This window comes from Zeugodacus cucurbitae, chromosome Y (genome assembly GCF_028554725.1).
Source record: "Zeugodacus cucurbitae isolate PBARC_wt_2022May chromosome Y, idZeuCucr1.2, whole genome shotgun sequence".
NCBI classification, from domain to species: Eukaryota; Metazoa; Arthropoda; class Insecta; order Diptera; family Tephritidae; genus Zeugodacus; species Zeugodacus cucurbitae.
Window position 1 is genome coordinate 6,772,786 of NC_071673.1, and position 24,925 is coordinate 6,797,710.

The 24,925-nt window shown below is 38.0% G+C and overlaps 1 protein-coding gene across 1 annotated transcript in view; it reads right to left on the reverse strand.

Moving 5' to 3' along the window:
* Positions 1-16,927, reverse strand: part of LOC128923488 (tigger transposable element-derived protein 4-like) — a 45,693-nt gene extending 28,766 nt beyond the window's left edge. The window contains exons 1-2 of the mRNA XM_054235747.1: positions 16,783-16,927; positions 15,937-16,730 (exon numbers count right to left, since the gene is read on the reverse strand). Of these exons, the coding sequence (XP_054091722.1) occupies positions 15,937-16,672 (736 nt within the window). The 5' untranslated portion in view covers positions 16,673-16,730; positions 16,783-16,927. The remainder of the gene's footprint in view (positions 1-15,936; positions 16,731-16,782) is intronic.
* Positions 16,928-24,925: the final 7,998 nt, after the last annotated feature.

The following is a 24,925-nucleotide window of genomic DNA, read 5'->3' on the forward strand; positions in this document are numbered from 1 at the left end:
AATCGTCAACAAATTTCCAAGATACATACGCTAAATTGAAATCGCCTAGAACAATTAATGTAATCAGTATTCTTAGCAATTGAAAAAACATTATTTATTAAAGAAGTATGCTGCATATATGTATACAGATAAGTCTGATTGAGGCGGTATATAAGATAAAGTTAAGTAAATAGAACATTTATTAATACAAATACGTATGGACTTAAATTCAATAAATGCATGAGGAACTTCTACTTCTTCAGATGGAATTGAATAATGCACAGCAAATAGTACACACCAAGATATATTTCTTTCGTATTTAAAGTTAAATTTTCTGACATCAGTATTGTTCGTTTTTAATTTCGACGAGATGTAAAACTTTATATCTTCGATTGTAGTATCCGAAGCAAATCTCGAAACGAAAATTGATTTTCGTTGTGGTATTACTACAAAATTTTTTGCCACAAACTTAGAGTAAATAGGAGGCGGATCCTGAATAGTTTGAAGAGGAAGGCTTCTCTCCTTGAGGGCAAGGAGATGAGAGATTAATAAGGTCTATTTTCACCGGTGATATAAATTTATTTTTGGAGTAAAAATTTGTCTGAAGCTCTGGTACGTATGTTAAAGCTTCTAGAGCTGATGGAGGCTTTGGGTTGTCATCTTCTTTCTCCCCTTCCTCAATATCAGTCCTATCCAAAATATGTTTAATAATTTTTGTATCAGTAAGCACTTCATTCTTTCTTCGTTGTCGTCATATGTGACGAATTTTTCAAATTCTTCTCTTAAATCTTCTGCTATTTCCAAAATTACTGGTACTTTCAGTTTCCTCATTTTCTTCTTCAAGACACGTCTTTGTTAATTTCGACTGTAAAATGATACTTAGTATTACTAAAATACACAATAACGAAATCCCATAATTTAATACATTTTTAAAACACTGTTTAATAGACGTTGGCTTTACCATCCAGAAACTGCGCTTTATCATATGCAATCAAATTAGAATATTAATTGATTTTGAAAACTCTTCAACTGTTTCCCCTATCTCCAAAGCTCCAATCTGCTTTCTAATAATATTCTGCCTATAATATGACTTGAAGGCATGAATAATACTCTGAGCTAGGGGCTAGGGGCTGTTTAAATAACAATTCATTTGTTGTGCCAACTGTTGTGCTTTTTCTATCAACATGTTTGTTGAAATCACAGCACCAGATGATTAAATTTGTTCAAACAAATTTAAAGCGCCCGTTCAACTTCAATATGAATTCCTACCGTTCACGTTTGCTTGACAATTTGCACTGAGATGATTTAGACTTTATGTAGAACTTATTTCGCAGAATTCTATTCATGCGGTAAGAGAGCACCCATACCTTCGGCTTGCATTTAGCTTCAGTTAAAAGTTGAAGCTTATCCTTAATTGTAAGGGTTACATATCGTTTTTCGCTCAAAGTCAACCAAAATTAACAATACAATAAAATAAATTTCCAAAGTTATTATCAAGTAGAAATTAAACACTTACGTTATCTCACAGTTTTTCTTCACCAATAAACATATGTATGTTTTCAATTGCTTAATAGAGATGCCACACAGTGTTTATTACAAATGCTGAGGAATATGTAATGCCAGACTTTTTTTACTATTTGGTGGAATTAACCGGGGAAAAATAAAAGGAAAATTATTTTCGATGCCATATATTTTGAACCCATTAAGCGGGAAAATCAATTAACCGAGTCCAATTATCCGAGAAAATTTAGATGTGCTGTGCTTTCATATGCTATATTTTTTTGCCCGATTACATGGTTCAATTAAACGGGGAAACCAATTAACCATAGGGTCAATTAAGCGAAAAGTACTGTACATCTCCCAAAATTTGATGTCCACGTCCGCTATATCTTCAGTCTTTTTACCACGAATTGGGCACACCTCTGTCCTGACCAACAAAACATATTTCTTGATTTACTGGTAGGTAATGGACCATCTACAACCATGGTAAATCGCTCAAATGGTGCTTCCGAACTGTATTGCTTCATCTTGCTATGACACCTGAGTCTCGTCCCCTTAGCTTCAATGCATTGAGCACTATTAGCCATCCACGAAGTGAGTGATTGACGACAACCAATCCAATAGAAGCTTGGCTTTAATTTTCCCAAGGTTTCCGTGATTCTTATGTGCCCTTCTCTTGGACCTTTGTGCATCTCGTAGCGAACTTCAGGTGATCTTTCATTTCGAACAACCATGAGAGATCGGGAGCAGTATCCTGCTTTGCCTTTCCACACTCGATATAAGCAACCAGCCACCAACTTAAAACCGTTCCACTGTGCCTTTGCGACTAGAGTTTCTGCAGACATTTCTTCTTTCTTTGCACGTTTCACAACTGGCGCTACATCTAGAGATTCTTGTTCCTTCATATCACAATATTTGTCCATGACACGTCTGTCTTCCTTGGGATTACCTGCGTCGATTTATGCACCTCCTGATCCTTCAACTGTGTCAACACCTGTGCCGAAACCTGTGATGGTATACACTCTCCATGCACTTCCAGCTGTATTGACACCTCTTCTCTTTGTAAGGTCACCTCCATCGACTCCTCCTCTTTCAACTGTGACCCCATTCATTTGCAATTGTGATATCTTCCCATGGGCTTCCAAAAGTCTTGACATACACGTCTCATTCGCTTCCTACAGTGTTGACAAAACTTTCCCATGCGCTTCCAAAGGCTTTGACATACACGCATCATTCGCTTCGGTTTGTGTTAACAAATTCTCGTCTTGCGTTTCCAGCTGTGTTGGCACCTGAGCTATATATGAGGTCACCTCCTTCGACGGACTTTCCTTCTACTCTTTTAACTGTGAAGAATCTTGATCTGACATTGGCAATGACAGCTCTGCCATGAATTTTGACCTGCGCTTAAAACAATGATTGCTGCTGGGATTTCATCTCCATTAATTCTAATTTCTGAGTTTGGAACTGTGACGATATGTGCAACAAAATCGTGTCCATGTCTTCTTCAGTTAACTGAGCCATTATCTGTGTCTTGCTGCCAATCCGACAACTCTTATATAGTCGATTGTAAGCGATACATCGCCACTCGAACATTCTGACAACTACGAATATCGATGTCTAGATACATCTGGTAAGTTATCGATTACGATTGTCAATTCTAGCCATTTTCGTTACAATACACCCAAATCCTTTCTAATTATAATAGTAGTATAGTCCTATATTACTTTACCCAAATTATGAAAAGCCATTTACGCTAACTACAGACGCTTCTAATGTCGCCTTAAGGGCAATATTAAGCCAACATATTCACCCCATTTGTTTCGCGAATCGTACTCTGAATGAGCATGAACTTCACTATTCTACAACAGAAAGGATGTTATTAGCAATTGTTTGGACCACAAAATATTTTAGACCACATTTGCTATGGAAATACAAAGTTTCACTGGAAATTGAATACGTTTGAGCTGAAATGGCAAATCATTGGAACTCAAAAAAATTCGTGGAATCAAGCATTCCGCCCCTTGTAAGTATCTTTTAAAATTCTTGCAACTATCAGTCGGGCTCATCAAAATCGATATTTTTGGCATTCAAATTGCGCGTGCACTCAACCAATATTAGGTACGATAATTCTGGACAATGTTCGTTAAACATTCGTGATGAGTTCATATTTCCCTTGGAGGTATCAACCGGAATTTGCCCATTTCCAATCCTTAGCAATTCTTCTGCGGTGCTATCCTGTTGCAGGTACACGCATATTCATATTTATAGTAAATCGTATGATTTTCACGTACCGCCACAAATACGATGACTTGATACGTTCAATGTTGATTCCGAAATAACAGGAAGTAGTTGTCAAAAATCGACAACACTTTTGCCACCAGGTGTTTCTTTGATTTGCATGTTTAACGGAAGCTTCTGTGCCGAATGTATCGTTCTTCCAACTTCTAGTAGCATTTATGCATTTCCATTAGATGCAAGAGCCAACGCAATGACATTTTGCTATCGTATTGTTGCTAAAATCAATGATATCAGGAACGTTTTCCGCGTTCCGCCGGGCGCATCAATTAAAAAGAGTCCACTGTTTCCATCATTAAAAGCCTTCATCAATTCATCATAGGCACTCTTTTGCTTCTCATTCAATACTAATTTGATGTGGATATTGATACTATTATACAAAAACGGATATAAAGTTACAATTTAAGTCATAAAATTTAAAATACATGATCCAGATACGGAAGACAAATGTGATTAATTGTTTGGTAAATTGGCGAGAAAAAAATCAAGAGAGAGTTTAGGCAACCCCTAAAGCTGACGGAAGACTTGGAAAGTAAAATTAAAAAATAAATGTTTGCTTCTTTGAATTTATGAACTGATTTTGGTTAATTTGGGCGTGCTGAATTCAAATCTGTAATCAGTTTGTCTCTATCAGCTTTCAGTTTATTTATGTTATAGCTTTTTATACCCTCCACTTAACTTATGACCTGAAAAAAAATTATAGGTATCAAACCGGTTCGCTTAAGATATGCTTTTTTGATGAAATCGGTTAATTTAACTTAGTAACTCATTTACTGGATGGTATATAAAATCGGTACAAGCAGTTTCCGAAAATATTATTTTTTGTGTAGTTGCTAGCTGATTAACGGGAATTTTATTTGTATATTATTATTGAGAACGTTATTTTTTCTTATTGCGCTCCAATTGTATACCGGAAGTTAGATGCTTGTAAGAAGTTGTTAATTGCAGCTGACGAAGTTTATAAGTGTTGATCTAAATTAGTGTTGTCCAACGTGACTGTGTGCACGTTATGCTTGTGTTGGTTATTAGCGTACATTCGGAAAGTTACAAGCAGACAACACGAATACGGAACAGTGCGTACAAATAAGTAAACGTACTTTTTAACAAGTAAGGAAGGGCTAAGTTCGGGTATAACCGAACATTTTATACTCTCGCAATTTATTGATGTAATTTTATAAAGACAACACAATTCGACCCATATATTCGGCATAAAGTTCAATAGAATAACGAAAATCATCATAAATAGTATATGGGGACTGACGTAATTCCTAAACCGATTTCACTCGTTTTCACCACCAAGATACAATATATCGAAGACTATACGATCACTTAATTTAATATTACTTAGAAATAGGTATATAGGATCTGGGGGAAGTTATGACCCGATTTTTACCATTTCAGGTACAGAGAGAAACTGTTATAAGAAAAAAATTCAGAGGGAATGAATTACATTAAAATATCTGAGGGATTTACCTATATTTTCGGTGAAAAATTAACCTTAGGCACTGAGTTCTTCATGTTTGATATCAGGGGCCTTGAAAAGTCATGGTCCGATTTTGACAATATTTCCACAAGTGATGTCACAGCTCAAATACAGTATTTGTGTAAAGTTTTATTCCGCTAGCTTCATTGGTTCCTTATGAATACATTATAAAGTGAACGAATCAGATGGAATTCAAAATTGGGTTATATGGGAAGTAGACGTAGTTGTGAACCGATTTCGCCCATATTCCACCCGTGTCATCAGGGTGTCAAGAAAGTCTTATATACCGAATTTCATTGAAATCGGTCGAATAGTTCTTGAGATATGGTTTTTGACCCATAAGTGGGCGACGCCACGCCCATTTTCCATTTCGTAGAAAAATCTCAGTGCAGCTTTATTCTGACATTTCTTATGTAATATTTGGTGTTTCTGACGTTTTTCGTTAGGGAGTTAACCCACTTTTAGTAATTTTCAACCTAACCTTTGTATGGGAGGTGGGCGTGGTTATTATCCGATTTCTGTCATTTTTGGACTATATAAGGAAATGGCTAAAAGAAACGACTGCAGAAAGTTTGGCTTATATAGCTTTATTGGTTTGCGAGTTATATACAAAAAACTTATTTGAGGGCGGGGTCACGCCCACTTTTCCAAAAAAATTACATCCAAATGTGCCCCTCCCTAATGGGATCCTATGTTCCAAATTTCATTTTCATAACTTTATTTATGGCTTCGTTATGACACTGTATAGGTTTTCGGTTTCCTCCATTTTGTGGGCGTGGCAGTGAACCGATTTTGCCCATTTTCGAAAGCAACCTCATCAGGGTGCCAAGGAACATGTGTTCCAAGTTTCATTAAGATATCTTAATTTTTACTCAAGTTATCGCTTGCACGGACAGACGGACAGACGGACGGACAGACATCCGGATTTCAAATCTACTCGTCATCCTGATCATTTATGTATATATAACCCCATATCTAACTCTTATATTTCTTGGTGACACAAACAACCGTTATGTGAACAAAACTATGATACTCTGTGCAACAGGTTGCGAGAGTATAAAAATTACGGTTTAACTAAATTATCTATATTTATTTCTTTATTATATTGCTTAATTCTAATGAGATCAGAAATGTGATTGTTTGATAGTATAGCTGAGAATTTAATTGTAAATAAAACTTTCTTTTGTAATTATTAAGAAGACTTTTTCTTGCGTCTCCCTCGATATTTACAAGATTTTTGTGACAACGTTCATAATGTGTTTTATATCATGTTTGCTACAACGCTTTATTTTTATACTCTCGCAACAAATGTTGCTAAAGAGAGTATTATAGTTTTGTTCACATAACGGTTGTTTGTAACACCCAAAACTAAAGGAGTTAGATATAGGGTTATCTATACCAAAGTGATCGGGGTGAAGAGTGGAGTTCAAATCCGAATGTCTGTCTGTCCGTCCGTCCGTCTGTGCAAGCTGTAACTTGAGTAAAAATTAAGATATCTTGATGAAACTTGGCACACTTATTTCTTGACACAATAGAGAGGTTGCTTTCGAAAATGAGCAAAATCGGACCACTGCCACGCCCACAAAATGGCGAAAACCGAAAACACATAAAGTGCCATAACTAAGCCATAAATAAAGCTATGGAAATAAAATTTGGTATGAAGGATCGCACTATGAAGGAGCATATTTGGATGTAATTTTTTAAGTGGGCGTGGCCCCGCCCCCTGCTAAGTTTTTTGTACATATCTCGCAAACCAATAAAGCTATATAAACCAAACTTTCTGCAGTCGTTTTTTTAGCTACTTCCTAATACAGTCCAAAAATGAAAGAAATCGGATAATAACCACGCCCACCTCCCATACAAAAGTTAGGTTGAAAATTACTAAAAGTGGGTTAACTCATTAACGAAAAACGTCAGAAACACTAAATTTCACATAAGAAATGGCAGATGAAAGCTGCACTCCGATTTTTTTACAAAATGGAAAATGGGCGTGGCGTCGCCCACTTATGGGTCAAAAACCATATCACAGGAACTACTCGACCGATTTCAATGAAATTTGGTTTGTAATAGTTTTCTTACATCCCAATGATATATTATGAAAATAGGCCAAATCGCTTCACAACCACGCCTACTTTCTATATACCAGAACTTTGAAGACAATCGTCTTTGAATCGTTTACTTTACTATATATAAAGTAAGCACTAGTGAAGATATCGGTGCAGAACTTTGCACAAATACTACGTTTATAGTGTGGCAGCCGACTTTAAACAATATATATGACGAATATGTGGGTAAAATTGTGTATTATATTAATAAAGTTAAATAAATAAATTACGAGAGTATAAAATGTTCGGTTACACCCGAACTTAGTCCTTCCTTACTTGTTTTATAACAAATTAAGCATTCTGCATGCTTTTCATTGTTCTCCATAAAAAAATTAACATATTTCCCAAATTTGTTGGAACATTTTTAGTGCGTTCTGTTTTCTAGCGTTAACTGATTGCAAAATTCTGCTTAGCTTGCCTACGAAGTTGAATACAGTAGCACAATCGTGCTTTCACAGACACTTGTCGCGACATGGTGGCGTGAGGTGTCTGGCTTGCTGTACAACTGTCCGTGTGCTATTGTGTGCACAAGCCGTGGACAACGCTGATCTAAATAGAAATGACTTTCAATAGAAGACGGTGTAAAAATTACGCTGACACATTTTGTTACATTTGTTGAGAATACACCTTAAAAAAAAAAACAAAAGACCTATTTCGGAATTTGTTAAAAAATCGTATTTAGATTACTTTGGAGTTGATCTTGGTGACCAAGATAAAAGCTGGACTCCACACATTGCGTGCAATACTTGCTGTGTAAATTTGCGACAGTGGACTCAAGGAAAACGAAATAGGCCTAAGTTTGGTGTGCCGATGGTTTGGAGAGAGTTCATTACTGTTTAGTGGATATTGTTGATATTAATAGGAACAAGTAAGGAAAGGCTAAGTTCGGGTGCAACCGAATATTTTATACTCTCGCAATTTATTGACATATTTTTATTAAGATAACACACAATTTGACCCAATTTGAAAATCCGATAATTAGGTATATGAGAGCTAGGGGAAGTTACACTATTAGAAGAAAAATATTTCCTCTAAATTAAATTAAGATACCTGAGCGATTTACCGAAATTTGCGGTGAAAAATTACCATGGGGCACTGAAATATTCATATTCGATATTCGGGCTTTGAAAAGTTATAGTCCGATTTCGACAATTTTTTCGCAAGTGATGCCACAGATCATATACAGTATTTGTGTAAAGTTTTTTCTTATAAAGTGAAAGAATAAGATGGAGTTCAAAATTGAGTTACATGGGAAGTTATCGTGGTTTTGACCCGATTTCATCCATTCCACACGTGTCATCAGGGTGTCAAGAAAATATTACATACAGAATTTCATTCGAATCGGTCGAGTAGTTCCTGAGATTTGGTTTTTGACCCATAAGTGGGCAATGCCACGCCTATTTTTAATTTTGTAAAAAAATCTGAATGCAGCATCCTTCTGCAATTTCTTCTGTAAAATTTAATGTTTCTGACGTTTTTCGTTAGTGAGATAACCCACTTTTAGCAATTTTCAAGCCAACCTTTGTATGGGAGGTGGGCGTGGTTAATATTCGATTTCAACTAATTTCATGGTGTGTGGTGGGGTACGTAAGAGAACCGACTGCAGAAAGTTTGGTTTATATAGCTTTATTGGTTTGCGAGATATATGCAAATAACCGATTTGGGGGCAGGCCCACTTCCCCAAAATAATTACATCCAAATATACCCCTTCCTAGTGCGATGCTTTGTTCCAAATTTTACCTTTATAACTTTATTTATGGCTTAGTTATGACACTTTATGTTTACGGATTTTGACTCGTCTCACCATGATCATTTTGATATATATAACCCTATATCCAACTCGTTTAGTTTTATGACTTACAAACAACCGTTATATGAACAAAACTATAATACTTTCTAGCAAACTTTTGTTGCGAGAGTATAAAAATCAAGTTGATCAAAGCAATGTGGGCATATATAATAATGTAGAAACTATATTCGAAGGAAGTGGTTTTATTTAAATGGTTAAATATTAGTAAATAGTAAATACAAAATTTATCAATTCTCACCCATAATTTCAACAACTCTTACGTCATCATTATCAGCATTTTCATCATTATAATCAGGATTTTCATCAAATTCTAAAACTGAAACAATAGGTCTATGGTAATTAAAGTATGAAATGAACAATTTTGATTTAAATCTATTTAAATATCTTGTGAATACTGCATCAATAGTAGTTTTGTATTTTGTTGCGTTAAGAATGCGATCATTGGACATCGTTAAATCAAATTCTTCATATAAAAATTCAATTAATGATTGATTTTTGTCATCTGCAAAGTTTATGTTGAAATTTCCACTCAAAGTCATAGGATAATGATCAAATCTTCTATTAATTTTCATCATAAATAGTGCGGAAGCAGCTTTAGAATAAATGAATAAGTTTGAATACAAGAATTCTCGGATTGCTTGTAAAGACTGTTTTGGTGAAATATAAACGGCAGCCATTATTATTGTTTGTCCATTAGAATGGCATTGGGAAATACATATATCACCAATATTCGAAACATGAGTGCTAAACATACTGGTATATCTCGCATGCGCTTCCATATGATCTGTAGAAAATGTGGCCATAGTATCATCGGACCGATGATAAATAGCCACCCCACCTGCTGGACGAGCGAGAGTATGAATAATGAGTAAGTTTCTCTTGATACGTTTCGTTGAAGTGCTCAAATGTGTCATGAGACAATAATTCAGTCAAGCTAAACCAAATGGGGTCATATGTTGAAGTTCACGCAAGTGAGGAAAGTTTCTGATTGCCATTCACTTGGGAGTGGCCAGGAACGATTCTTTTGCATATGACTCAAGCAGCTCACGACTTCCGGTTTTAGACCAAGTATCCCCTGGGTAGCTAACAGACATCCGTTTGGAGGCGAGCTAAAGTGAGAAGGCGAAGCCCGCTTGTGCGGTTGTGCGTAGGGCTTGGGACCCACCGCATAAAACAAAAATCTCCCCAATGAAAACAAACACCGAGCCTCGGATGAGAAACCCCCCTTTTGATGACGACCCCTGCAAACGTACTAAGACTCATGATTTAAGGGCATGCACCTGGAATGTCCGGACTCTTAATTGGGAAGGTGCCTCTGCCCAGCTGGTTGATGTCCTCATACAACTAAAGGCTGACATCACCGCCGTCCAAGAAGTGCGATGGACGGGACAAGGACGGAAGAAGGTGGGTCCTTGTGACATCTACTACAGCGGCCATATAAAGGAGCGCAAATTCGGTGTTGGATTTGTGGTGGGAGAGCGACTACGTCGCCGAGTCCTGGCATTCACCCCGGTGGATGAACGTCTTGCCACAATCCGCATCAAAGCGAGGTTCTTCAACATATCGCTGATTTGCGGCAACGCCCCAACGGAAGAGAAGGACGATGTGACCGAAGATGCCTTCCACGAGCGCCTAGAACGCACCTATGAGCGCCACGATGTCAAAATCGTGCTTGGCGATTTTAACGCCAGGGTGGGTAAAGAAGGTGTCTTTGGCACAACAGTCGGAAAATTCAGCCTCCATGACGAAACATCGCCAAACGGCCTGAGGCTGATCGACTTCGCTGGGGCCCGAAATATGGTTGTCTGTAGTACCAGATTCCAGCATAAAAAAATTCATCAAGCAACGTGGCTGTCCCCTGATCGAAACACGCGCAATCAAATCGATCACGTTGTGATAGACGGAAGACATGTCTCCAGTGTTTTTGATGTGCGTACGCTCCGAGGACCAAACATTGACTCGGACCATTATCTAGTAGCAGCAAAGATACGCACTCGCCTCTGTGCAGCAAAGAACTCCCGTCAACAAACACAAGGAAGGTTCGACGTCGAAAAGCTGCAATCACAACCGACAGCCGAACGATTTTCTACTCGACTTGCACTCCTGCTCTCTGAGAGCACTCATCAGCATCTCGATATAAGGGAGCTGTGCAACGGCATCTCAAACTCATTGCATACCGCTGCAGCCGAAACAATTGGTCTCCGGCAACGCCAAAAAACCAGTTGGTACGATGAGAATTGTCGTTCCGCAGTGGAGAGAAAACAGACTGCCTACCTCGCAACGTTGCGATCGACCACAACACGTTCGGGGTGGGATAGATATCGAGAACTGAAGAGGGAAGCGAGACGCATTTGCAGACGTAAAAAGAAAGAGGTCGAAATGCGTGAGTATGAAAAGCTTGAAAAGCTGGCCGACATGGGTAATGCTCGAAAATTTTATGAAAAGATGACGCGATTAACAGAAGGTTTCAAGACCGGAGCATTATCATGTAGGGACCGAGAAGGTAATCTGGTAACGGATGTCCAGAGCACACTGGGATTATGGAGGGAACACTTCTCCGACCTGCTCAATGGCAGTGAAAGTACAACACCAGGAGATGGCGAACCCGATTCCCCATTCGATGACGATGGAATAGATGTTCCATTACCCGACCATGAAGAAATTCGAATAGCAATTACCCGCTTGAAGAACAACAAAGCGGCGGGGGCCGATGGATTACCGGCCGAGCTATTCAAATACGGCGGCGAAGAACTGATAAGGTGCATGCATCAGCTTCTTTGTAGAATATGGTCGGAAGAAAGCATGCCTGACGATTGGAATCTTAGTGTGCTCTGCCCAATCCATAAGAAGGGAGACCCCACAATCTGCGCCAATTACCGCGGTATAAGTCTCCTCAATATCGCATATAAGGTTTTGTCGAGCGTATTGTGTGAAAGACTAAAGCCCACCGTCAACGAACTGATTGGACCTTATCAGTGTGGCTGTAGACCTGGAAAATCCACAATGGCCCAGATATTCAACATGCGCCAAATCTTGGAAAAGACCCGAGAGAGAAGAATCGATACTCACCATCTTTTTATCGATTTTAAAGCTGCTTTGGAAAAAATAATACGAGCTGCAGAACTAAATAGAGAGGGTACAATCTTCTACAAGAGTGTACAGATCCTGGCGTATGCCGATGATATTGATATCATCGGAAGCAACAACCGCGCCGTTTGTTCTGCGTTTTCCAGACTAGATAAAGAAGCGAAGGGTATGGGTCTAGTGGTGAATGAGGACAAGACGAAATATCTCCTGTCATCAAACAAACAGTCAGCGCACTCGCGTCTTGGCTCCCATGTCACTGTTGACAGTCATAACTTTGAAGTTGTAGATAATTTCGTTTATCTGGGAACCAGCATTAACAACACCAACAATGTTAGCCTTGAAATCCAACGCAGAATCACTCTTGCCAACAGGTGCTACTTTGGACTGAGTAGGCAATTGAAAAGTAAAGTCCTCTCTCGACGAACCAAAATCAAACTCTATAAGTCGCTCATTATTCCCGTCCTGATGTATGGCGCTGAAGCGTGGACGATGACAACATCCGATGAGACGACTCTTGGGGTTTTCGAGAGAAAGGTTTTGCGCAAGATTTATGGTCCTCTAAACATTGGCAACGGCGAATACCGCAGACGATGGAACGATGAGCTGTACGATTTATACGACGACATTGACATAGTTCAGCGAATAAAAAGACAGCGGCTACGCTGGCTAGGTCATGTTGTACGGATGGAAGAAAACACTCCAGCTCTGAAAGTATTCGATGCAGTACCCGCTGGAGGAAGCCGCGGAAGAGGACGACCTCCACTCCGGTGGAAAGACCAAATGCAAAGTGACCTGGCTTCACTTGGTGTTTCCAGTTGGCGCCAAAAAGCAAAAAGGAGGAATGAGTGGCGCGCTCTGGTGGATTCGGCTATAATCGCTTAAAGCGGTTCCTACGCCAAATATATATATATAAACCAAAATGAGCCATACCCCCAAAAAACACCAAGAGTATAGCTGAATGAATAAAGTGATACGAATATGATCAAAGTAAAACTGACGAAGTCTGTGCCGCCGCTAGGCAAATGTGGCTTGTGGGAATTGACTAACGATGTGTTTTGTTCGTTGATATTGTGTATTACATTTAATGTTTTAAGTTATTTAATGACAGTAAAGTTAATACTTTTAGGTTCTAATATATTTCTTTTAATATTAATATACTGAAAATGAAAATTGAAATTAATATCTTAACTTTCGTGCTCAGCTACGAAGTCACAATTCCACACGTTCCGATCAGTGTACTGAACTCATTCAAGTTTATTTTCATCGTGACCAATGAATAAGTGAGTAAAATCTAATTGTTACTATACACTCGTTTGAGTCATAAATTGACGGCACATATAAGTGTAGAAATACTCTGAGTTTTTTTTTAGTTTCGTGGAAATGAGTCTTAGTCATTTTTGATATTAGTATTAGTACTCGTTTGCACTAATTTGTTTGGGTCATGAGATAGTGCACTAATTTTATTAGTACTCAATCTGGTGTATATCTGTGTAAAATCTCATCTGTCGCGAAAACGGCGGCCCACAAAAGTTGCTAACGCGCCATAAGAAGTTGTCACTTCAAAAAAAAAACAAAAAACAGAGTGCGTGGAGTCCCTACGCGCGGATGAAGTTATACTTCTTAGTGATATTCCAAGAAATGCATATCATTTTGTATGAAAGAAAACTAGCGAGAGACACTTTCCTTAATTCACATTTTATAAATTTACTAGATGTTACTGCGCTTCGCCACACCTAAATCGATTAAAACTCTTAAGGGTTTTTACTTTGTGTTTTGTTTATTGTTGTAAAATTGTTACTTATTTATAAAACATTTTTAAAACATATTGGTATACAACATTTTTGGTTTTTCCACCTGGCGCGTAAATGAATAAGCACCTTGGTGTTCCCACTCTCGAGCATGCGACGAACAATTGGCCGTAGGAGAAGCACGGTTCTTCCACATTGACACCGCACACTTGAAACGTTTGCCCTTCCGATTTGTTGATGGTCATCGCAAAGGCAAGACGTACTGGGAACTGCAAGCGCTTAAATTCAAACGGCATGTCCGTTGGAATCATGGGAATGCGTGGTAAGAGTACAACTTCACCTGCTGCCTTGTGCCATTACACAAAGTCGGTGGCTTCAGATTTCGTAGAAGTATAATGGGTGAACCGACTTTCAGGACTAAACGATTCGGTGGCAGACCGGGGGGATCCAAATAATTCAAGAATTCAGTTGGATAATTGACTACTTCATCTTGATTCAAAACGCTATCAATCGATGTATATGTTGTAGCTTCTCCTGGCAGTTTTTCTTGAATGGCAAAATTGATTTCGTTGACGTGTACATTTTTCGGTGCCAATATTGCGCGTTCACTTAAATAATCGTGGCGTTGACAGTGTTGAACAATATTCGGAAATACACTTTCAATCAATTCTTCTTTCGATTGTAAAAGTGTACAAAAGTTGTTCGGTATCATCGATTGGTTTTTTGCCTGAGCCAATGTCCAAAAACTGCTTCGAAAACGCCGCTGCGAATCTATCGATTTGCAATTGGACTCGCATGTTGACGGTAAGAGTCAGCCTTTGAACATGTCTCCACAAAACTGACGATTTTAAACATGCGTTTATTTCGTCGGCAGGAGTTGATCGAGGAATGACTGGCAAAGGTTGCCGAAAATCGCCGGATAATAAGACTAATGCTCCGCCAAAAAGTTGTTGCTTTTGGCGTAAACGACTTTTTGTTAGCCATTGGGCACTCATCCCATTGAACTATTCCAGCTCCTCGCAAAACTTTTGCCATTGCTGAATTCCTCGATATGTTGCACGTTGGTGTTTCAACGACTTGGATGTTCAACGGTAATTTCAATGTGCTGAATGTGCTGTTCGACCGCTATCAAGTAGAGTAGCAGCGATGCCTGTCGAAGCAATTGCAAGCGAAATTTTCTGCTGTGACCGTATAGTAGCAAGAATCAAAGCGATCAGAAACGTTTTCCCTGTACCACCGGGCGCATCCAGAAAGTAGAATTCACCTGCGTTATTGTCAACCGCTCGTATAATCTTATCATAAGCGTTTTTCTGCTGAATATTCAATTTGGTAATGTTAGCTTGTATGAAAGCACACAATTATTTGCAATCGTATTGTTGTTCACGTTGAAGCTCATGGTCAAGCATATCAATCGCTGAACGATTGGGCGCAGTTATGGCAAGTTGCGCTAATGCCTTATTCGCGTTGACTAATAGCATCGGTTTTATGGACATTTGGATAACCGTCAACACACTCCCCTTGCTTTCGTCGTTGAAATGTTTTCGATGATGGATTCCAAGTGAAATATTGTGGTATTTCGGAATATAGCAATGTTCTTGCGAATTCATCGTTTTCACACAACTCAAAAAAGGTACAGTAGAATCCGGTTATTATGACATCGAAAGGAATTGACAAACACGTCATAATAAGCGGACGTCATACAAAGCGTTTTTTGAAATGAAAAACTTTTTTATGTAAATATGTATGTACTTAAGTACTTTAATACAGAAACATAGTAATTAAATATGTATACATACATATAAAATCGAAATCAAAATTGTACGTAATCAGCACATTATAACACATACAAGTGTATATTTTACTGTAAGTAATCTGTAATTTTTGTCTGCTTTTGTTTTTTCATTTTATTGTAAAAACAGTCTCTAATACTATTGTGTATAGAAGACGTAGCTATGGTCAAATTATCATTTTCAATATTGCTGTGAACAAATCGTGATAATAATTCTGCAGCTTTTAATGCCTCTTCTGCGGTAGGTAATGGTTCTTCCTCGACTTCCTCTTCCCCATCACTTTCGAGTTGTTTCTTAGCACTAATGTTCTGTACGATATTTTCATCGTTGGGTTCTTCGGATGTGAGGAGAGCGCTATCGACGTCAACATAATCTTCCCACATTTCCGGTGCTGCTAAAGAATCTGAATTTAGGTTTCGTGACCACAAAGATAAAGGAATGTCATCTTCTTCATTGAATTCATGTTCTGATATTTGAATAGGTAAACCGTCGTGGCTTTCAATGAATCCTGCATGTTTGAAACAGTTACGAATGGTACTTTGTGACATTTTATTCCAGGCATCATTAACCATCAGAATTGCATCTAGCACCGTTATTTTTGTAGAAGAGTTGTTTTCATTAGCATCAAGACAGCTAATCATTTTGAGCACTAGGTTCTTCCTAAAATTCGTTTTGAGTGATCGTATTATTCCCTGATCCATTGGCTGCAGTACTGATGTTGTATTCGGCGGAAGGAAAGCAAGTGTTATAGACTTTAAATCAGTAACATTTGGATGCGCCGGGCAATTATCAACCAGCAATAGAATTTTTTTCTTCTTCTTCACCAAATCACGATTCCAATCACGAAGCCATTTTTCAAAAAGTTCTGACGTCATCCAAGCTTTACGATTGTTAGCATAATCGACAGGTAATGATTTGACACTTCTAAAACATCTTGGTTTTTGTGACTTACCAATAATGAGCAATTTCTTTTTCTCTGTGCCACTCATATTAGCTGCTACCATGACAGTTATTCTATCTTTCGACAACTTACCTCCACTACAATTTTCACCTTTAAATTTTAAAGTTTTATCCGGCATTAATTTGTAAAAAATTCCGGTTTCATCAGCATTAAATATCTCATCATCAGAAAATTGTCCTCGTAAATTCGGCCACACAGATATCAACCAGTTTGTTGTTGAATTTTGATCAACAGACGAAGATTCACCGACAATTTTTCCCGCCACAATGTTATGTCGAACTTTAAAACGACTAATCCAGCTTGCAGAACAATTGAAGTCGAGAATACCAAAACGCGCGGCAAAACCATTTGCCTTTTCCTGTAGCATAGGGCCGCTGACAGGTATTCCTTTGTTTCTCATGTTTTTAAACCACTGAATTAATGCTTCATCAACATTTTCTTGTCGTGATTTTCGAAGCCTCTTCGGTTTCAAAACATTTGAATTGAACGATTGCTTAATGCGGTTCTTGTTTTTAAAAATCATTGAGATTGTCGAATGACCCACGCCAAATTCCTTTGCGAGACATGCGTTAGATTCTCCATTTTCTAATCTGCATATTATTGCACCCTTCTCCTCAATTGTAAATGCTTTACGTCGTTGTGATGACATTTTTTCACAGTAACAAACAAACAAGAATGCGTGACGTTCAAGTGTCAATTACTCACTGAGGCTCAAAACAAAAACGAGCCACGTGCCGAACGGCGTCGGGAATCAACGAACATTGCGGGAGGTGTAAATAATCATGTCAGTCATTCTAACCGGACATAATTTATTAAAAATGGGTCATAATAAGCGACATGTCACTGTAAGCGAAGTCATTATATCCGACTTTTTTATACAGAATTTTATATGAAAACCAAACTTCGTAGGGTAATTACGTCATAGTAACCAGTTGGTCAATATAGGCGGAGTCATAATAAACGGATTCTACTGTAGTTAGTGTTGTCCCCGGGGGTCGTGCTGCGCTCTGTTGTACATTGTCTGCAGTGAAATAAACGCATTGACCATTTTCGAGATGAACTGCCAAATGAAGGCATTTGACAGGACTGCCAATCGTGCGGCAAAACATTATTTCATGAGAATTTGTATAAGCGGGATGTAACATTTTTTTTTTTTGCAAAACGTGCAATGATACTCACATTAAATTTCTTATGTGCACCCTCCAAACAGACCCCAATCACCCCAGACAATTTCATTGAAATCGGGCAAGCCGTCTAGGAGGAGTATACGAACAGGAAGTTTTGCCACTTAATTTTAAGATTATGCACATTTTAAAAAACAAAGTCCAAATCAATTATCATTTCTGGGTTCTGACGGATTGATATCTATAATATTTACAATTGGATTATAATAACTAAAATACGATATGAAATGTCTTACATCTATTTTATCTATATTTCTCGCGAATACCGCATCAATAGTCGTACCTCTTTTTGTCGTAGGATCATTTCTTCCATTGATAATTTCTAATGAAAATTTCTCTCTGAGGAATGCCAGTAATGGTTCAGCTTCTGGCAATAAGAAATTTACATTAAAATCTCCGTCAAGGAATACCGGTTGTTCGCTATACTCTACTGGTTCTCCGATAATATCTGCAAAAGCTTTCAAACCTGCAGTTGACAACGGTAATAAAGCTTTACCGATGAACAATTTTATATCCCTCATAGATGAATTTGGTGTTATGTAAATGGCAATTAAATTCAATTTTTTATTATTATGATTATCGCTAGGGTTCATTTTGCATTCTACCGCACACAAATCGCTAATTCTTGTTGATGTTGACATTGTCACATCAGCATCACTCGCCTACGGAGCCTTTATATCTAAATGAGGAGTGAGAAAATGACATTTGTCTTGTTCATTGTGATAAATAGCAACGCCCGAATTTCTTGTTTCATTTCGTTGAAATCCTACATCACTTTGACTGTTTAAACACCCTATCTGAGAAATCATCAACATGAGCACGAAGACTTTGACAATTGAATGATATTATTGATAAACATTTTCTTGTGCTAAGAAACTCGAATAATTCTTTTCCTAAGGTGACAATTGGATTTCGACGTAATTTTATCATTTCATCTCGCAAAGCGCGACATGACCTGTCATTGCTTCCAATGCCATGATACAATTTTTTCTGTTTGTTCACTGGGATAATGTAAATTTGGTGGTTGACAAACTTACGTGCACGCATATACAAAAGTTAGTTTGTGTGTTTGTTCAATGACATATAAACATGTACATATGTATGTTTTGTAGTACATTTCCTGTAAAATCTTCTGACCGCAAATAGTAATTTTTTTTAATTAATTGTCACAGACTTGTAATCAGTGTCGCGTTTTCGCAGGCAAAGAGGTCCATGTCCCCAACTCATATTATTATGGATTGTTTTATGTATTGATTCTTACTAAAATCAATTGTAGTACATTAATATTTGGCATCATATATTAGTAGAATATTTAAATACATTTAATTATTTATATTTGCTAATAGAAAGTCAATACTATCCAATACATATGTATTTTGCGCATTTATAATTACGGAGGGATCACTTGAAACGACTTTGTAAAATTCGATGTGTCGAAAAATTGATGGCCGCCTGCGCGACGCTACATTGCGTTGTTGGTAGAAAATCGGCTTGTTGTAAATATGTATGAAAATGTATGAGCATGCAAACATATCGACATAAATTTTTGGCGCTTGTTGTTTTTGTAGAACACTGCTTTTGATTTTTGGTGGTTGACAAACTTACGTGCACGCATATACAAATGTAAGTTTGTGTGCTTGTTCAATGACATATAAACATGTACATATGTATGTTTATGCATAATGTTGCTGTTGCGCAACAATTATCGCAACTGTTCCGAACTCGTATAAGAAGTATAACTTCAAAAAACATTTAAAAACGAAAGTAAATACAAACGCGATAAATAAAAACAGTACCTCTTGTTTACTTAAAAGAGTTTCGGTATCAGCATTTATCAGTTAACACCGAAATAAGATATCAAAGTTTCATATTCTAAATGAACACAGAGTCAGAAGAATCTAAATCAAGCACATTTCTAAAAATTCCAAAAATGGCTGATGACGATAAACAAGGCATACCTGCAGAAGCTACACGCTCAAAGCAGAGTGTAAAACAAAAAAGATCAAAAGACCATTTATTATCAAAATTCATCAATGAAGGTGATACTTATATAAGCTATTGCTCAAAATTCAAAGCTTCCCCCCTTCACCCCCCATCACTGAATCGGTTTTAAAGGTAAAACTCGAAAGTGTTCACGACGCCGAACAGAAAACAACAGCCAAATATAATAATTGTCGTGCTCAGATCGAACTAATAAAGGGAATGATAAGCGAACAATTAAATGCATTAAGGCCAAATAGCGCCACTATTCCCCCTTCAAGGGTAGTCACAACAACAAAAGAAGACCTAGATAAAGGCATGTATATAAATGTACCAACTTGTGATACTGAAGTTTTTACTGGATGTTATGACCAATGGCCGTCCTTCCGGGACATGTTCACAGCCCTTTATATAAACCATTCTAGACTTGCAGAAGCACAAAAGCTATTCCAACTAAGGTACAAAACACAAGGGGAAGCAGGCATTATCGTCAAGCAATTCGCTTTGAATGGCGAAAATTTTAAGCTGGCTTGGGAAGCACTAGTCCAAAGATATGAAAATAAAAGAGTAATAATAGAAAATCCGATTAAAACTATACTGTATTACCCGAAAATTAAACAAGAAACCAGCCAGGAATTTCAAAAATTTTACTCGACAGTGACTAATTGCCTATCAGTGTTTAATACTAATGTAATTAATTGTTTGGTAAATTGCTAGCTGATTAACGGAAATTTTATTTGTATAATATTATTGAGAACGTTATTTTTTTCTTATTGCGTTCCAATTATATACCGGAAGTTAGATGCTTGTAAGAAGAGGTTTATTGCAGCTGACGAAGTTTATAAGTGAACCGAATGGCGACTTGGCCGCATAGTGAAGCTTTATTACGGCTCCGACGGTCATATTCGCGTAGTTGATCTCCGTACGCAAAACGGGACACTAACCAGACCGCTCGCCAAACTATGTTTCTTGCCAACTACTGACTCTATCGAAAAGTAATTAAACCGATCAAATTAATAAACCTAATAAACCAATTACAATTTACAAAACCGACAAAGCGCAAACGAAATCCAAATCATATATAATATATCATATCCTTTATATGAAACTCATTATAATCATTAAAACCTTTTCCCATTCAGGTAAAGTGGACGTAGAAATGGCAAGCCCCATACCTACCCCCCGGTCGGCGGTCAAGACGCCTCGTTCAGGAGCTACTCCCATAGCCGCACCTCGAGCAATCCCCGTAACAACGGCGTCAACTATTCCACGAGCTGTTTCACGGGCAACACCACAGTTACCTCTGCCACCTTCCGAGCGGCCGCGCGTTCAATGCCCCACATGCCTCCGCCATCATCGTCTGCAACACTGCATCATTTTTAAGGGATGACTCCAGCGCAACGTCAACAGGTCGCACATGCACACGGATATTGCCTGAATTGCCTGTCGGCTGCGCATATAACCCAATAATGCATATCCAGCAATCTATGCCAAATATACATGCTGCCGCATCATACACTACTGCACCGCGATCTGACACGCGATGTTGTCCAACGACAGTCACCACGCAGCCGCAGCGCAGCCCCTCATCCGCGGATCAGCCGAGCATCACGACCACGACGATGGGCAAACCCACTAGAATCCAGTTCAAGGCACCCACCGACAAGGACTTCGACGCGCCCCCGACAAACTAGACGACAATCTCGTCACAACACAGGTATCAGTAGTGTTGTCGTTGCAACAACTACAATGTTTGCTAGGCTAAACATTCCTCGGGGGGCCGGGATGGACAAATGAGCTTCGGTCTTCCACGCATCTAAACTTACAACACTAACACTGCACACTCATCACACTCACCACCTCACTCAAGAGAACACTGCACACCAATGCACACACAACTACACCCATACACGATGAAACTACATGATGACACTACACGATAACACCACACTGCTCGTCCGAACACAACAAACAAAATGGACGTACAATGCGACCCGAACCCCACTTCTCTTTTATCGTTTCGAGATTCCGCATTCCCGGTCACCCGATCAGCGACTATTCTCCGCCCTCCGTCGTATTTTAAATAAATAAAATTGTCATAATTATTTTATAAATTCAATTTGAAGCGTTGTATATACCTTGAAAGAAAACATATAATATAATGTATGTATTACTACAGAACACACATCAATACTTGCGCTTCCTTATTTTAATAACATTTACCAATCCTCCATACGAAGGTGAGTGAAGAAACAAAGTAAGTACCAAAAATTATACACCTTCATTGTGCGATCCTTTCTATCAAATTTTATTTCCATAGCTTTATTTATGGCACTTTATGTGTTTTCGGTTTTCACCATTTTGTGGGCGTGGCACTAGTCCGATTTTGCCCGTCTTCGAACTTAACCTTCCTACATCCGGATTTGAATTCCACTCTTGATCACTTTGATATATATAACCCTATATCTAATTCGTTTAGTTTTGGGTGTTATAAACAACCGTTATGTGAACAAAATTATTATAATCTTTGTTGCAAGAGTATAACAAATAACATCACAAAATAATTAAAAAATCAGTTCATATATAAATAACTTTTTTTATAATATGTACATATATGGATAGGTATTGTATCGTATTTTCTTAAAACAAGTAAGGAAAGGCTAAGTTCGGATGCAACCGAACATTTTATATTCTCGCAATTTATTGAAGAAAATTACAAACATACAAATGGGTAAATTTTCGGCATAAAGTTTAATAGAATACCGAAAATCGTAATATATACTATATGAGGGCTTAGGAAATTATTTCATTTTCACCAGCAGGGTACACTATATCCAAGACTATGCGCTCAGTTAATCTTGCTAAGATATCTCACATTAACCAATACATACATGCAGAATAAAGCCCACCGTATTTTTGAAAAACCTATAATTAGATATATAAGAGCAAGGAGAAGATATTTTTGAAAAACCTATAATTAGATATATGGGAGCTAGGATATGTTATGACCCGATTTTAATAATTTTTGGAACAGAGACACACTTTTAGAAGAACACATTTTCCTCTGAATTACATTAAATTATCTGGGAGATTTACCCATATTTTCGGTTAAAATGTATCCTTAGGCCCTGAGTTCGACATGTTCGATATCTGGAGCCTTGAAAAGTTATAGTCCGTTTTTTATCATTTTTTCACAAGTGAAGCCAGAGATGATATGTACTATTTGTGTAAAGTTTTATTCCACAATCTTCATTGGTTCCTTATGTATACTTGATAAAGTAAAGGAATCAGATGGAGTTCAAATTTGAGATATAAGGAAAGTAGTCGTGGTTGTTAACCGATTTCGCCCATTTTTTATCCGTGTTATCAGGGTGTAAAGAAAATATTATGTACCGAATTTCACTAAAATCTGTCGAGTAGTTCCTGAGATATGGTTTTTGACCCATAAGTGGGCGATGGCACGCCTATTTTTCATTTTGTAAAAAATCTGAGTGCAGCTTCCTTCTACTATTATTTCTGTGAAATTTAGTGTTTCTGTCGTTTTTCGTTAGTGAATTAACCCACTTTTAGTAATTTTCAACCTAACATTTGTATGGGAGGTGGGAGTGGTTACTATCCGATTTTAACTATTTTCATAGTGTGTGGTGGTGTACGTAAGACAACCGACTGCAGAAAGTTTGGTTTATATAGTTTTATTGGTTTGCGAGTTATATATAAATAACCGATTTGTGGGCGGGGCCACGCCAACTTCCCCAAAAAAATTACATCCAAATATGCCCTTTCCTAGTGCGATCCTTTATTCCAAATTTTACTTTTATAACTTTATTTGTGGCTTAGTTATGACACTTTATGTGTTTTTGGTTTTCGCCATTTTGTGGGCGTGGCAATCGTCCGATTTTGCCCAAAGCAACCCTCTCACTGCCCCAAGGAACATGTGTTCCAAGTTTCATTAAGATATCTTAATTTTTACTCAAGTTACAGCTTGCACAGACGGACAGACGGACGGACGGACAGACATCGGGATTTCAAATCTACTCGTCACCCTTATCACTTTGGTATATATGACTCTATATCTAACTCGTCTAGTTTTAGGTGTTACAAACAACCGTTATGTAGCAACTTTGTTGCTCATGTATGATTGTATGCTTGCGCATTATTTTTCTTTCGTTTCTGTTTCATTTCTGCGAATTCTCAACTATTTTGTGTGACTTTTGGTTGAAATATTCTGCGTTGGCCGTTGAAAAGTTAATAGCGTTTTCTTTTCTCGATCAGAAGGCCTGCCTCATTATGTGACAACATTATTAAAATAATCAATTACACCCTGTGAAATAGTTCCACTTTTCGCATCACAAAAGAACCAAAAAAGTGTCACCCTGTCGTGCATCAGCTGTTTGACTTTTTGCGACAATTTGGGAAGAATAGTGAATTTGCGCCAATTTGGAATTAATAAAGAATTCGAGTGATATTAAAATTTCTAATGGAGCTAATAATTCCTGTTTCAAAAGGATACAAAGTAAGTATACAAAATAAACATTTAAAACACAGCGTAGGATATGTACATATATAATATGTTTTTGTTTCAGTGTGGCCAGATAATGAGACACGTCTTCTCTTGGACAAATACGCCACATACTTTCCTGAAATTGGGCCATGAAAGCAATTCGCAATAAGAAAGAAATGTGGGCAAAAATTGCTACCGGGATAGAAGGAAGGTCGGCGAGGCAGTGTGATGAGCGGTACAAAACTGTGCTGCGAAGAAAAAAAACAGCTGTGGATAATAACCACACTTCTGGCGCCAAGAGGCAAAATATTGAGTTTGCAGAGGAAATCGAAAATATCTCTGCAATGGATGACTCCACTGAACCAGAGGTGCAAATGAGCAGCCAAGCGCTGATTATAAAACTCACACCATCTCCAAAAGAAAAATTGGGTAGAAAAAAGTCTGTGCAGGAGAAACTGCTGGAAATCGCGGAGAGAAAGGAAGAAGCTCGCTCGAGGCGCTG